Source organism: Sebastes fasciatus, chromosome 11 (assembly GCF_043250625.1).
Source record: "Sebastes fasciatus isolate fSebFas1 chromosome 11, fSebFas1.pri, whole genome shotgun sequence".
Lineage (NCBI taxonomy): Eukaryota > Metazoa > Chordata > Actinopteri > Perciformes > Sebastidae > Sebastes > Sebastes fasciatus.
This window is the reverse complement of record NC_133805.1, coordinates 30,573,536-30,589,066: the sequence shown is the minus strand read 5'-3', so window position 1 is coordinate 30,589,066 and position 15,531 is coordinate 30,573,536. Positions and strand designations below refer to the sequence as shown.

Sequence of the window (15,531 nt, the reverse complement as noted above, 5' to 3'; positions counted from 1 at the left end):
CCATACAGTCTTCCTCAGCAAAACTGACTTCCTGTCTGGCAGAGCAGTAGTAAGCTATCTGGCAATACTAAGAGGCGGTAGAGAACTTTTTCTTTTTTGAAATTGAGACTCTCTGTAAATGCCCAAATCAAAAACAATCAACTATCCAATCACAGCTTGGGGGAGGAGCCAAGCTCACAGCAGCCAACAGCCACATCAGTCTGTATCAGTCTATACATTGCTTTTTAGGAAATTCCTGCATATTATACCGTCTCATATTATGCTCATGACTAATGCTCATGCTGGTTGGAGGAGAAGTGTAACCACGGTAACCCGTGCCAACCTCATGTGACCAAAACGACGGTTTGTGAGAATCAAAATCTGAACTAATTTAAAATTATACCTAGCAAAGTGAAATCTTATTCTGACATTTAAATTTAAGCGTTATAGAACCGTCCATCATTGCTGTTATGAACGTGGACGTCACTATTGCATTCTGGGATATTTATGCCGACGTAGTGTGCAATTCACATACTATTGGTTTCATACTAAGATTTTGGACATACTAAAAAATCTCACATACTGCTTTAGCGTACTAAATAGCATGCTAGTATGGAATTTCGGACGCAACCGTGGTCTATATATTGTACAGTTGTGACATCACAGTACGGAAATCCCACAGCTTGTTTAAAGGTTTCGGAAGACAGGCTGTGTGTATTTCTGCATGGATTGAGTGTTTGAGCACTTAAAGCTGCTTTATATTCAAAAAGACATGAAAACCTCACTTTTTATTACAATATGGGACTTTCAAATATTCCATATATACTAGGGTTGGGTGTTTGGACGAATATATTGGCTATCGGCAATGAGTTCATTGGCGTTTGTTCTGCCTCCAAAGAACGAGAGCCACTCAGCTGCTGCCCAGCAGGCAGAAAGAGAGACAGCGGGGGGGGCGGGGGGGGCACAATGTGTAGAGTCGGCATATTTTCAGATGTAACTTGGTGAAATAAGGATTTATTTTGAAAGAATTGTTGGAAAGACTAACGCAGACAGTTTTGGTGAGTTTTATTTTGTTGAAGTGTGTTTTTACGATACTCCTTGTTGGGCTGAGAGTGGCCGGTTGGAAAATTTTAACATATCGCCCAACTAGAGTTAGGCGATATGGAGAAAATCAAACAATGTGATATTTTTTAACAATACCTCAATATCGATATTCAACAATATTGTAGAGTAGACCATTCATGCTTGTACAAAATATTTACACAATGACATTTTCTGATAAATAATCATCAGTAATGTTGATGTAATGACTAAGTGGGTAAATACAAATAATAAAACAGTTAGAATAGTCTGGTAAATTCATCACTTCCCTGTAGTGCTGCCTTTAAAACAAGGCGAAAGTGAGCATGGCTCACATACACCCGCTCACCGCTTGACCCCTTCTAAAGTAGGGCCAAAGGTTTTGCCCTTTTGGAACTAATGGAATTAGTCTATTGAGCACGATGTTGCTTGTTATTAGCTCACCTTCCTAAAACTAGACCACACTGTCAACCATCATACCAAATTTGAAGTTCCTAAGTTAAATAGTTTCCGAGTTCTGCTCCAGAAACAAAAGTGTGATACATGAACGGATGGAAGGACGGACGGACACGCGGAGCGCTACATACCCCCAACTACGTTGTCGCGTCGGTATAATCAGGAAAAGACATTATAGATAGATATAGATATTATATTATGTAAGACAATATGTAGTCTCATATCACAACATCAATATTGATATATTGCCCAGCCCTACACCAAACGCTAATACGTACTCTTGGATCTGTTACTCAAAGTGTGTAATCCTTCCCGGATTATACTTAATCTTTTCACAGGTACCTGAAACAACACGGCCACAGTAACACAGGCTGTTTTTTGGTATGAATGCCTGGTAATAGATACAGAAACTGAGATACAGAGAGAAATGAGTGAGTAAAAGAAGAAGTTTTGATGTACTCCTGTTGGACCTCACACACACTTACTCAGTAGAGTGAGTACTGGTCCACAAAGGAAGCACAAGAGACAGGGGCTGAAACAAAGAGAGCCCAGGAGGTTGCCTGTCAGACAGTCCTTCTGAGAATCACAGAGGACTTTCCAGTGTGTATCTGTGTGTGTGTGTGTGTGTGTGTGTGTGTGTGTGTGTGTGTGTGTGTGTGTGTGTGTGTGTGTGTGAAGGCCTTTTCCAAGAAGAGAAACAATTGATGAAAAGGCAGAAAGAAAAGAGAGGTGGGGAGTAGTGGAACAGATGAGATGGAGATATATTCAGATTATTCAGCAGTAAAAGAGAGAGGAAATCCGACAGGAATGGAGTTAACGGGGTGAGAGAGGAAGACGAGTACACGAGATGGAGAGGGAGAAAGAAAGGGAGATGGAAGGGCAGGATATTCAATAATGTTTCAACACAGTCTCACGGCAGTTCGTAAAATAGTCACGAAACTTAATCTATTTGATTCGTGTTCATAGACACAAAATTCTCTTTATTTTGTGACGCTCAATTTGACTTTCAACAAAGTGCTTTTAGTGCGTTTTCCTACGAATGTCCAGCAACATGAGACGCACGTGTCAATTTCAACTCTATACAGTCTTTTCAAAATAAAACTACTTAGTTAGCTTTAGGAAAAAAATTGCGGTTTGGGTTACAATGCCCACTTTATGATAATCACATGCAGTTTGGGGCAAGTTATAGTCAAGTCAGCACACTGACACACTGACAGCTGTTGTTGCCTGTTGGGCTGCAGTTTACCATGTTATGATATGAGCATATTTTTTTATACCAAATGCAGTACCTCTGAGGGTTTCTGGATAATATTTGTCATTGTTTTGTGTTGTTAATTGATTTCCAATAATAGATTTAAACATATATTTACATAAAGCAGCATATTTGTCCACTCCCATGTTGATCAGAGTATTAAATACTTGACAAATCTCCCTTTAAAGTACATTTTAAACAGATAAAAAAATTTGTGATTCATTTGCGATTAACTATGGACAATCATATCATCAGCAAATAAATATTTTAATCCACTGACAGCCCCTAGTTATTTTTCAGTTTTAAAGTCACTATTTTCATCATTCAGTTGTGCTATTTATAGACCTCCTCCCACTGAGCTCTCACATGGTGAATTTACACTTTGCTTTGCACCTAAAACTGAAATAGATTTTTTTTTTTATTCCTCTTGTACTTACAGTAAAACATTTGTAGTTCGGACTCAAATGTTGAATAACTGCAATGAATACATGTAATCTTCAGGTTTGTGCAAAGAGTGGTTGTAATGTAGCGTCCGTTCTATGAGACACAATGGATCAAACTGGAAACTCTCGAGTTGAACTCATACGACTCCATGACTCATCGGCAGAATAATCAGAAAGCTGAACTGTGTGTAGCTGTCTGCTCTTTCCCTTTCTATCACCTTTTTCAATACACACACACACACACACACACACACACACACTGTACAGACAGACACATTGTGCTTACAGCCTTCTGTCTCCAGTGGCAGATCAGTTATGTAACGTATACAGAGAGAAATCTCTGAAATCTGGAATTCAGATCTCTCTCACACACTGTGGAGACCCAGGGGCAGCGCATTACTACTGTGTGCATGTGTTTGTGCGTCAGTTCAGCTTCCTTCAGATCTGATTTCACAGTGAGACCCCACAGACACACGGAGGCCATCTGCTTATGCTTGAAGGAAGAGAGCAGACTGAAAATAATTCAATTATAAATATGACATCATTTCAAACTTTACACCATATTCAAATTATTTATTTATTTACAAAATTGATTTTTTTCATGTCCCAAACTTCTGAGTCCTTACCGGGACACTGAATAAATGCCATAGTAAACGTTTTATTCAGAGCCAAACAGCTCTAGTTTCCATGGAAACAGAAGTCAGCAGGTTGGGCCGCCCACATGGGTGACCCTCAAGATCCAGAAAAACAAGGTGAAGATCAACTTTTCTTCTCAAGTATTTATTGTGTGTCCTTACACCATACAGCTTGAACTGCATTTAAAAAATAACTTAATATTACTGTTGAATTCACGTCTATTAGATGCTAAGAGTCAAAGCTAATGTAGCACACCTTACTAGCTGCCATTTCTCTGCAATATTAGCAAAACATTTTATTTCCTTGGTAAGGACATTAAAATTGCAATATCTATCATTAAAAAAAACATATTTAATATTGTTTGTGTGTGACATCTGTGGTTACTGTCCACATTTCTCAGGGTGTAGAGAAAAAAACATGAAATCCCATATCTAAAAAAAAGAAAATGTTTTTATATAAATATTTACAATGATGCACAAAGTTTGATGGAAATTAATTTAAATGTCTTAGAAATATTATAGAATTAAAAAAAAGAAAATGTATGTAAAGACATTTAGTAAGAACAAGTGATGAAAAACAAACTTGTTACAGATTAAAATCCACTATAGCCTACATGTCATTTTGTGTTCCTGTTTATATATATTACATGCTCTGATGGTTAAAATCAAAATTCATAGAGGTTGATTTTTTTTTATTTGGGAGAGTCAAAAGTGACCATAGTCGCAGAAACACCCTTAAACATGATTTGTTTTTGTTATCATTCCCCCTGAGGCCTGTACTATGAAGCCAGTTCAACACACCCAGGGTATCTTCTCCTTATCTGGCTTCACTAACCATCACATCCGAGATCCCACTGAGCGGTCCTACGACGCTGGTTATCAACTTGGTAAATCAACTGAGGGTTTCTCAATCTGGCTACGAGCACGTTCACATGAAAGGGGCGGGGTTTGCAGCATCTGGCCAATCACAGACATGGACAAGTCTACTGTCAGCAGAGCGGCACATTTTACAAACCAAGAGCAAACTATAATATCAGACAAATACCAAGTAAATGGTAAATGGACTTGCATTTATATAGCGCCTTTCTAGCCTTCCGACCACTCATAGCGCTTTACACTACATGTCAGCATTCACCCATTCACACACACATGGCAAAGGCTGCCATGCAAGGTGCCAACCTGCCTATCAGGATCTAATCTAAATACTCTTGTATGCTGGGGCATTATAGCCACAGATGCTGGTAGAATAGACAAGCTGTTAAAGAAGGCGGGGTCTGTCCTTGGAGATACGTTTGTGGATGTGTGGCGAGACTCCGAGGTGCGGCGGGAGCTGCTGTCCAGCCGCGGTGAGAAAGAACAAAGCGGTAGATGACGATATGAGAGACAATGTAGTGTAACGTTATAAAGACATAACAAGGCTGCTGAATGAGAGAGGCATCCGCCGATACGTTACACGGAAACACACCGTGTTAATAATAAGCCGACCACCTCGCGGTACCACCAGCTGTGAGCTGTGATCTGTTTTTAAAGTCAGGCACCTTGGCGGAGGTCTGCGCTCTCCGAGCTTGTTGTGTGCTTGATCTATCCCTTGCTGCTGTAACTCAGAAATGTTCCCTCGGGGATTAATAAAGTACCTACCTATCTACCTACTCATTCACACACCGATGTCTCAGCCTTCAGGAGATATTTGGAGTTAAGTGTCTTGTTCAAGGACACTTCGACATGTGACCGGAGGATCGATTGTATACACAATTAACCAAGACAATGCTCTACCCTGAACCTTAAATCGGCTCTAATCAATATTTTCTATAATAACAATGTATGAAATGTGAAAGCAATGTGACAGTGTGAAAGTAGGAATTGTAGTGGTGAACCAATTGATTATTATCAGATGAATCTGCAGCTCTCCTCAGCTTTACTGAGCCTTATAGTGAGTTTCAGCTCATTGTATAGCTCTCCGGACCACAGCTTGTATTTAGCTGGCGCATTTATCTAAAACAATTTACAATAAGTACATTCAACCATGTGGATTAGGGCTGCAACCAAACAACTACTTTGATAATCTGTTATTTATTGCTTTGATTAATCGATTATTAGTTTGTTGTATTCAAAAAGCAAAACTTATTCTTCCTCTTTATATTATAATATTTTCCGATGGCGAACTGAACTGAAAGTGAAACGGATCTGTACTGTTTTTTTTTCATCTGAGTCTGCTGGCTTTGGAGAGAGCACAGATAAGTTTCACTTTCACTTCAATTCCCTGTCGGAAAGGAGAAGGAAAGGGTTGTCTGACGGCGAGATAAAGCGGTGAACATATTCTAAATATAACGGATTTTAGGTGAGCCTTTCTTTTAGGTGGCTAAGATGTGTTTTCCTGCCATCCCCGTCCACAGCACTGTACTGCTTTGCTCCGGTGTCGGTACTCCCGTCTGTTTCTCGATGCTGGGGGCACGCCGACCGTCATCTATACTGTAGGTAATACACCTACTACGGATAAGTACCTCATACAACCCCTCATCAAAACACTCAAACTATCCCCTCAAGTTATGACGTTACTCTAGTCTCTCCGACTTAATTTCAGCAATATAAGTGTTTGCTAAATCATCCGTCTCCTGCTGATTTGCGTCCGTTTTGACGGCCAAATGCACAATTACAGGTTCATTTAAAAACGCAACAGTTTTCACTCTTTTAAGCAGCGCAGTCACTTCTCCGGTTAGTTTCCTCCATTTTACACTCACTTTACTTGTACATCAACTCTTACCTCTGCACTTACTTCTCACAATTTCTCTCTTCTATATTTTATTTTTTACTCTGAGATAAATCATCTGAAGGGTTTTTACATTCAGGCATCAGGGGGAAGCAGAATACAAAGACACTGTGATGTTCTTATATTCTCAGAGCTGCTCCCATTGGGAGTGTACCGTGTGTTGTTTATTTTCATTCCGACACTGTTTGAGTAGAAGTGTTTAAATATTAAATATATAGATGTCTCCACTTGTCTCTGGCGGCAGGAGGGCTGTTGCATGACTCGGAGCGAGCAGCTAGTCCCCAATTTTTTAAACTCACTTCAAACTTTTTTTTTTTTTTCAGGATCACAGCGTTACGGAAACCCCCGAGAGGCGAGTGGGGTGAGAAAAAAGACTGCTGATCCATTTTCTAAGTCTGATCTAAATAGTTTTTTTCTCCTGTGTTCATAACTTAAGAACAGGTGGAGAAAAGTTTTGCCAGGTGAGTTTTTTTGTTCTTGTCAGGATTGTTTTGTCGTTGTAATACTCATTTTGGCCACAAGAGGCCACTACCCCATGTTCTAAATAGGACTAAAAGCATGTTTTCTTCCAGGTGAGTTTTAATTTACATAACTTGCTAACACACAATATATGTACCTTGTGTTCAGAGTGCATGAAGAAATTAAAACTCACCTGGGGGAAAACATGAATGCCTTTATTCCCATTTAGAACATGGGGTAATGGTAGCCTCTTTTTTTTTTACGATGGCGTATTAGAGCCATTGTAGGTAGAACATTTTAATTAAAATTACGGAGTAGGGGAGGGGGGTAATATTCCAAGAAAAAACTCAAACTTTGCGGTATTGTGAAGTCATAAAATTACAAAAAAAAAAACTAGGAAAAATAGTGGAGTGCAAAACCATGTGAATTTGAATTTGGGTGTTCCTAGTTAGTGTTACTATTGTAAGGATGGCCTCTGAGCAAGGCAAAGGTCCTGAAAGATACATATACACGTTTTCTTCTGTGAACATAAGTAAATACTAATATGTAGAAGCTACGATACCGACACCGGATCGGACATGATACTGATACTGACTCAAATAGCTGGATCAGGTATCGGTCACAAAGGAGCCGATCTATTGAATTAAATTGTATGTTTATACACTATACAGTATACATTATGTACTAGAATTTGAATTCCTATTCCATTAAAAAGATTTACAATTGAATTGTAGTTCCTGTTAATTTTGCATTTTGCAGCGGATCCTGCAGTTGCACTTTTTATTATTTTGTAATAAAATCTGTATGTATTTACCATTAATTGTTGTTAACTTGTTTATAACCATAATTAATTTATCCCTGATTCCCTTACAAGAAAAACTGAGGAATCCTGACCTGCACTGTCCAGTATCAGATATGTATTTCACAGTCACACTGATTGAATTTTTTCCAAAAAAAAAGTTACTGTATAGATTTCAAATCATCGTATCGTATCGTATCGTATCGTATCGCTCTATATGAGCCAAATATCGTTGTTGAATCGTATCGGAACCATAGAAATCGTATTGTTGTCAAAACGTATCGTTACACCCCTACTCGCTGATGTTAAATAATGTTCAGCTGTGATGAAGGTTGAAGACGATCAATAGATCAGCGGTCTTTACAGGTGGATCACTGGTGGCTCTGTCACTCATGTGCTGCTTTTAATTTGAGGTCAACTGACACATGGCATTATGACAAACACATTAATATTAACCTCTTCACATCCATCAGTAACTGCGCCCTACTTAACTTTAAGTCTCCAACAGGCCTTGCTATGCAATTCAGGCATCATGTAATTGGTTTATGACGGACATCGATGTCATACTGTATCACGCTACAATATCATCTCATCCAATCCATCCATCCATCCATTATCTAACTCCTTTTCATTAGAGGGTCGTGGTGGGGGCTGGGGGTACACCCTGGACAGGACGCCAGTCAATAACACGGCTGATACACTGGAACAGACAACCGTTCACATCTGCGGGGCAGTATTAGAGTCACCAATTAACCTGCATGTCTTTGGTCTGTGGAAGGAAGCCAGTAAACTGACTCGCCAGATGGTTTGTTACACAGAACCATCTGAGAAGCCGTCATTGGAAACTGTTTGGTAAAGGGGGTAACACTTTATAATAACCATCATTTATAAAAGGTAAATTGATAGTTAATCAAACTTAGTTAATAGTTATTTCACTGTTAACAAACAATGAAATGATAATTAATAATGTTTACTATTTATTAGTAATGCTATCAGTTATTGTATCATTAGTTTGTGTAATATGAAATAATTTGTTTATACATTATATATTGTATCATAGCTCATACGATATATAAACAATATTAAGTATTTGTTAATAAATACCAAATTATTTATAAACCTTTAAGCGATTGTTTGTAAAACATCTATAAACATTACATAGATAGATGGACCAGAAACCAATTATTAACCATTTAACAAACTATTAACTATCTATCTACATAATGTTTATAGAGGCTTTACAAAGTATTTATTAACCATTTTACAAAGTATTATAATCATCAGTTGCACCTTTATAAATAATTTACAAACCAATTATTAACCATTAACAAAGTGTTACAAATATCTGGTCTATCTATCGATGTAATGATTAGAGATGTTTTACAACGAATTTCTTAAATATTTACAAATAATTTCATAATCATTAACAAATACGTATGTATAGTATATAAAATGTTATACTGTGTGCAACAATAAACTGTTTAAATAACAGGAATTATAGCATTACTAATAAATAGTAAACATTAATTTCATTGTTTGTTAACAGTAAAATAACTATTAACGGTATAAGGTTTAATTAACTATCAATTTACCATTTATAAATGATAGTTATTATAAAGTGTTACTGAAAAGGGCAGTCACTTACAGGACTCTAATTGGTCTGTGCTCTGTGCTCTGGCTCGCCGGACACAAACGCATTACTTAAAGTCTGACAAGAAGGATTTTCCTGCGATATGTGATCCTGCAAATCACGCGTGATCTCGTGAGAATCCAGCTGCCGTGCAATGTAAGGAAGAGGGAGAATCCGGAGAACCCCCTACACTGACAGCGGGAGAACATGCAAGCTCAACACAGAAGAGCCCAAGCCGACCGGTGGTTTAGAACCGTCCTGCCCCGCCAATCTAATTCATCAAGTAGATGAAATGCGAGTGTTCTCCTCCTGCTAACAAGCACTCTACATGAAATATAGCTACAAAATGATTATGAGGATGAATGTATATCTAACAACTAAAACACAGCCAAAAATATTTGATCCATGTCATTCATAACTGAACTTTTAACGGTATTAACTTTCTATGTAGGCTACAGCACAACAAAGTAGGAAATAATAACAATAAACACAATTAAACAAAAACAGAAACCATTTAACTACTTAGCCTACTTACTTAGCCTACTAATGGCAGAAACACAACTATCAAGGAAAAGTTACCAAATCAACAAAATCTACAAGTCAACAAAATTGGGCAGGCAAAACGCTGGGCCTCTGAAACGTAAATACTAGGGCTGTCAAAGTTAACGCGACAACGCATTACACAAATACGTTTCAACGCCACTAATTTCTTTAAAGCATTAACACACATTCATTTTAGGTTGTAGCGGGCTCAGTTTTAAAGCTAGAGTGAAGATACTGCTATCATATGAAACTAGAAAACCTAATAAATCCATTGGTACCATCCATGTCATACTAGCTTGCAGGAGGTTAAACAACGCTCCAAAGTTGCGCTAAATTTTGGCGAGGAAAAACTGGCATGGCCATTTTCAAAGGGGTCCCTTGACCTCTGACCTCAAGATATGTGAATGTAAATGGGTTCTGTGGGTACCCACGAGTCTCCCCTTTACAGACATGCCCACTTTATGATCATCACATGCAGTTTGGGGCAAGTCATAGTCAAGTCAGCACACTGACACACTGACAGCTGTTGTTGCCTGTTGGGCTGCAGTTTGCCATGTAATGATTTAAGCATATTTTGTTATGCTAAACGCAGTACCTGTGAGGGTTTCTGCACAATATTTGTCATTGTTTTGTGTTGTTAATTGATTTCCAATAATAAATATATATGTACATTTGCATAAAGCAGCATATTTGCACACTCCCACGTTGATAAATACTTGACAAATCTCCCTTTAAGGTACATTTTGAACAGGTGAAACAAAGTGAACAAAGTCACAATCAACTATTTTAATTAATTGACAGCCCTAGTAATACCAATCATTTTCTGTGTGAAATAAAACGGCTTTATAAATTAATTTATTTCACTGATATAACCCTTAAGTTATATTCACTATTTCCTTGCGAGTGTGTTTGTGAAAATGTGGAGTTTAGCCAGGTCTTATTAGAAATTACTTATCTGTTACACACACACACACACACACACACACACACACACAAGTGATAAGGCCAAATCTATTCTATTCTTTATCACTCAACATCTTTTGAAATTCTTTTGATAAACCAGTGTACAGTTAATGTACAACAAGACAGGAGGAGGAGTAAGAGGCATCCGTGTTGAAAGAAACAGACCTGAGGTCAGCTGATGGCATTAGTGAACAGTAATACTCAGCTAATCTTTATCCTGCTGCTGACCAAGATAGACAGTCTGCTCAGTACAAAGCACCAACACCTTTGTTTTTGTGGTTGCTTCTATTTTTAAACTTGTCATTAGCCGTCTACAGTAGGCCTTTAATACATGTTCACACCCTGCGTATCTGAAGACCATCGCCTCCTCTGAGACGGTCATTACAATAGGAATAATGATGTCAGTCAAGGGATGATGTATTTTTGTAGGCCAACCAGGAAGTTAGCATCGCCCTGGATCCCTCGACAAAAGCCAATGGGATTGTTCCATTGGGTTTTGGATTATTGCAAAAAAAAAAGCTCTGTGGCAAACACACGTTTATGATACTTACATGTTTTGTTCAGCAAGATAATCTTCACAAATGAACACCACTTTAATAATTTTTGTATTGTAAATGCAATCAACAGAAGTAAAAAGCTAACATTAGGCTATAAACGAACTACACCATGCATGCATGCATGAGCGTGAGTAAACACAACGAAGCTGTAAAGGAGGAGGAGTCGGCGTGATGACGTTTAGTAGTCTCATTTAGCCACTTGTTAGCAACAGCCTTTTTTAGGACACATAAATGCTTCAAAATTCACGAGTGGGGTATTTATTGATGTATTTTATGTCTTAAAACAAAACATTAAAATCTCTTCAGCTTGTGTTAACCACAGATCAGTTGCCTGCCATGACCGGCATCTTTAAATAAAAACCCATTGACTTCCAGACGGGGGAACAGGAAGTGCTCAAATGGTTTTACTCCTGTAGCACTCTATAGAGAGGCGAAGTCCCTCACCTTCTGGTGGAACACCATGGGACCTTATTTTGGAAGAGGAGAGGGAAGAGGAGAGAGAAGAGGAAAGGGAAGAGGAAAGGGAAGTGGAGAGGGAAGAGAAGAGGGAAGAGGAGAGAGAAGAGGAGAAGGAAGAGGAGAGCGAGGAGGAGAGAGAAGAGGAGAAGGAAGAGGAGAGGGAGGAGGAGAGAGAAGAGGAGAAGGAAGAGGAGAGGGAGGAGGAGAGAGAAGAGGAGAGGGAAGTAGAGAGGGAAGAGGAGAGGGAACAGGAGAGGGAAGAGGAGAGAGAATAGGCGAGGGAAGAAGAGAGGGAATAGGAGAGGGAATAGGAGAGGGAAGAGGAGAGAGAATAGGAGAGAGAAGAGGAGAGAGAATAGGTGGGGGAAGAGGAGAGAGAAGAGAAGAGAAGAGGGAAGAGGAGAGAGAATAGGCGAGGGAAGAAGAGAGGGAATAGGAGAGGGAAGAGGAGAGGGAATAGGAGAGGGAAGAGGAGAGAGAATAGGAGAGAGAAGAGGAGAGAGAATAGGTGGGGGAAGAGGAGAGAGAAGAGAAGAGAAGAGGGAAGAGGAGAGAGAATAGGCGAGGGAAGAAGAGAGGGAATAGGAGAGGGAAGAGGAGAGGGAGGAGGAGAGAAGAGGAGAGGGAAGTAGAGAGGGAAGAGGAGAGGGAATAGGAGAGGGAAGAGGAGAGGGAAGAGGAGAGGGAGGAGGAGAGAAGAGGAGAGGGAAGTAGAGAGGGAAGAGGAGAGTGAATAGGAGAAGGAATAGGAGAGGGAGGAGGAGAGAGAAGAGGAGAGGGAAGTAGAGAGGGAATAGGAGAGGGAAGAGGAGAGAGAATAGGAGAGGGAAGAGGAGAGAGAAGAGGAGAGAGAAGAGGAGAGAGAAGAGGAGAGAGAAGAGGAGAGGTAAAGAGCAGCCTCTGACAGGTTAGAGAGATTCCTGCTGAGACAACGTGACCCTTTCTAACATGACTTTAATATCTGGAGGGAGATCAGTCCACTGTTTAGTTTCTGTAACTGAAAAAGCAGTTTGAGTAAATGTTTCTCTTTTTATTTTCAAATGCTAGAAATTAAACTTTACACTGAAAGTATAATAAAGGAGAATGTACTGCATCCAGTGAGAGAAGAGTTACACACACACACACACACACACACAAACACACACACACTTACACACATAGCTGTGCATAGCTTACATTTCAATAGGAACATAATAACACTTTGTACTAACCATCATTTATAAATGGTAAACTGATAGTTAATTAAACTTAGTTCATAGTTATTTTACTGTTAACAAACAATGAATTGATAATTAACTATGTTTACTTATTATTAGTAATGCTATCATTTCATTATTTTATCATTAGTTTGTGTAATATGATAGAATTAGTTTATAAATTATATATTGCATCATAGCTGATAAGAGACAATAACAAATACATTCTGATTACATTAGTAAAGTATTTATTAATGGTTTATTTTTGAGCACATTATAACATTTCATATACCATATTAAGTATTTATTAATGATTACCAATTGATTTGTAAACTTTTAAGAAATCATTTGTAAAACATACATAAACATAGATAGATGGACCAGAAACCAATTATTAACCAGTGACAAAGTGTTAACCATCTATCTAAATAATGTTTATAGATGCTTTACAAAGTACTTATTAACCATTTAACAAAGTATTATAATCATCAGTTAAAACTTTATAATAATCATCCAAATTAGGGTTAGGCTATAGATGGCTTATAAACCATTTATTTAAGGTTTTTAAATATTTTACTCATTATCAAAATACTATTTATACTATATACTATTGTATACTTATATACAATTTTATAATATGTGCAACAATAAACTGTTAAAATAACATACAGTATAGCATTTCTATTAATTAGTCAACATTATCAATTATTGTTACTTTGATTGTTAACATTAAAACAACTTAAGTTAACTATCAATTAACCATTACTAAATTATGTTTATTATAATGGGCTCACAGTGTGTCTGCAGAACTATAAGGTAGTAGAGACAGAGAGCAGCTTCCAGCCAGGACTCTTTCTAATGATAATAATCTCATTAGTCAGTCAGAGGTGATCTGGAGAATGTTCCAACCAGCCCGTCTCTCTACACAACTACAACTTTACTGCTTTCTCTTTTCATTATAATGAGCTAACATTCTCATTAAACTACTAATTATAATGCTCTACTATATGATGTTGCTATACTTTATGGTCATCGTGACACTGACAGAGCCTAAAATAGTTCTATCCTAGCGGTAGAAGTCCCTTATGATAAACCGTCCCCGGTGCAGCCTGGTCCGGTACTCACCGTAGTAGTAGGGACCGGCCGCTGCAGCTCGAGCGGCCGTCTCGCTCCGCACGGCGGCGGAGCCGTTGGGGGAGTACCGGTGAGGCGACATGGAGGCGGTGCTGCCGCCAGACAAAGAGCGGAGGAATGAAGGAGCAGCTGGATGCCTGGCTGGCTGGCTGGCTGGGGAAGTAGTTTATAGAGCTCCTCTCCTCCTCCTCCTCCTCCTCCTCTCCTCCTCTCCTCTCCTCTCCTCGAGACCTCCTTCGATACGCTCGCGCGCTCTTTTGTAGAGACGTCACGCCTGCTGCTCCTGGACTGGACTGCACCTGCACACCGTGGAGACTCACAAAACATGTCCCACATTAGGCTAATTCACCATATATATATATATATATATACACATATATATATATATATATATGTGTATATATATATAATTATTTTATCAGATATATAAGATATATGTAATATTATTATTATATATTATATAATATACAAATATAATATTATAATATTATATTATATTAAATATATTTAAAAAAAATTGTTGTTTGACAAAAATTGTAACTTGCACACTTTGCTATTGAGTATGTTATTGTTATTCTATGTTCATATTTTCTAAGCTAGTTGTAGTGGTCTTATAGTGCATTCTAATATATTCTTTATACTGTGTATACTAGTGTTGATATGTATATTTACTGTGTATTTACCATTCCTGTACATTGCCTGGATAACCTGCTGCTGTAACACAAGAATTTCCCAATTTTGGATCAATAAAGAACATCTATCTATCTATCTATCTATCTATCTATCTATCTATCCATCTAACTTGTGGAATATATTGCTATATGAAGCCAATACATTAAATACAAACCCAGTACCAATCTGAAATCTCCAGGATGTGTCCTAATCGAACCTAAAATTAAAATGCAGATATCATTCTCATAAAAGAAATGGTAGACATGTCATTACTTTTAGTGCCAAGTTGTCTCAGACAAATCTTTATTTCCTAATGTGGGACACTGAGACGTCTGTTAAAAGGCTTAAATCACCTTAATTAATGTAAGAAACACTCACAAGGATAAATGTGCAATCCCATGTTCAGTAATTTTACCACTTACAATGTTATTGCTGTTATAAAATCTAGGCTTGTAAGTGTGAAACTATACAAATTGACTGATTCATTCAGCACTATATGTTTGCAAA

The 15,531-nt window shown here is 38.2% G+C and overlaps 1 protein-coding gene across 1 annotated transcript in view; it reads right to left on the bottom strand.

Moving 5' to 3' along the window:
* Nucleotides 1-14,635, bottom strand: part of LOC141777723 (choline transporter-like protein 5-A) — a 41,963-nt gene extending 27,328 nt beyond the window's left edge. Inside the window, exon 1 of the mRNA XM_074652240.1 lies at nt 14,344-14,635. Within this exon, the coding sequence (XP_074508341.1) occupies nt 14,344-14,434 (91 nt within the window). The 5' untranslated portion in view covers nt 14,435-14,635. The remainder of the gene's footprint in view (nt 1-14,343) is intronic.
* Nucleotides 14,636-15,531: the final 896 nt, after the last annotated feature.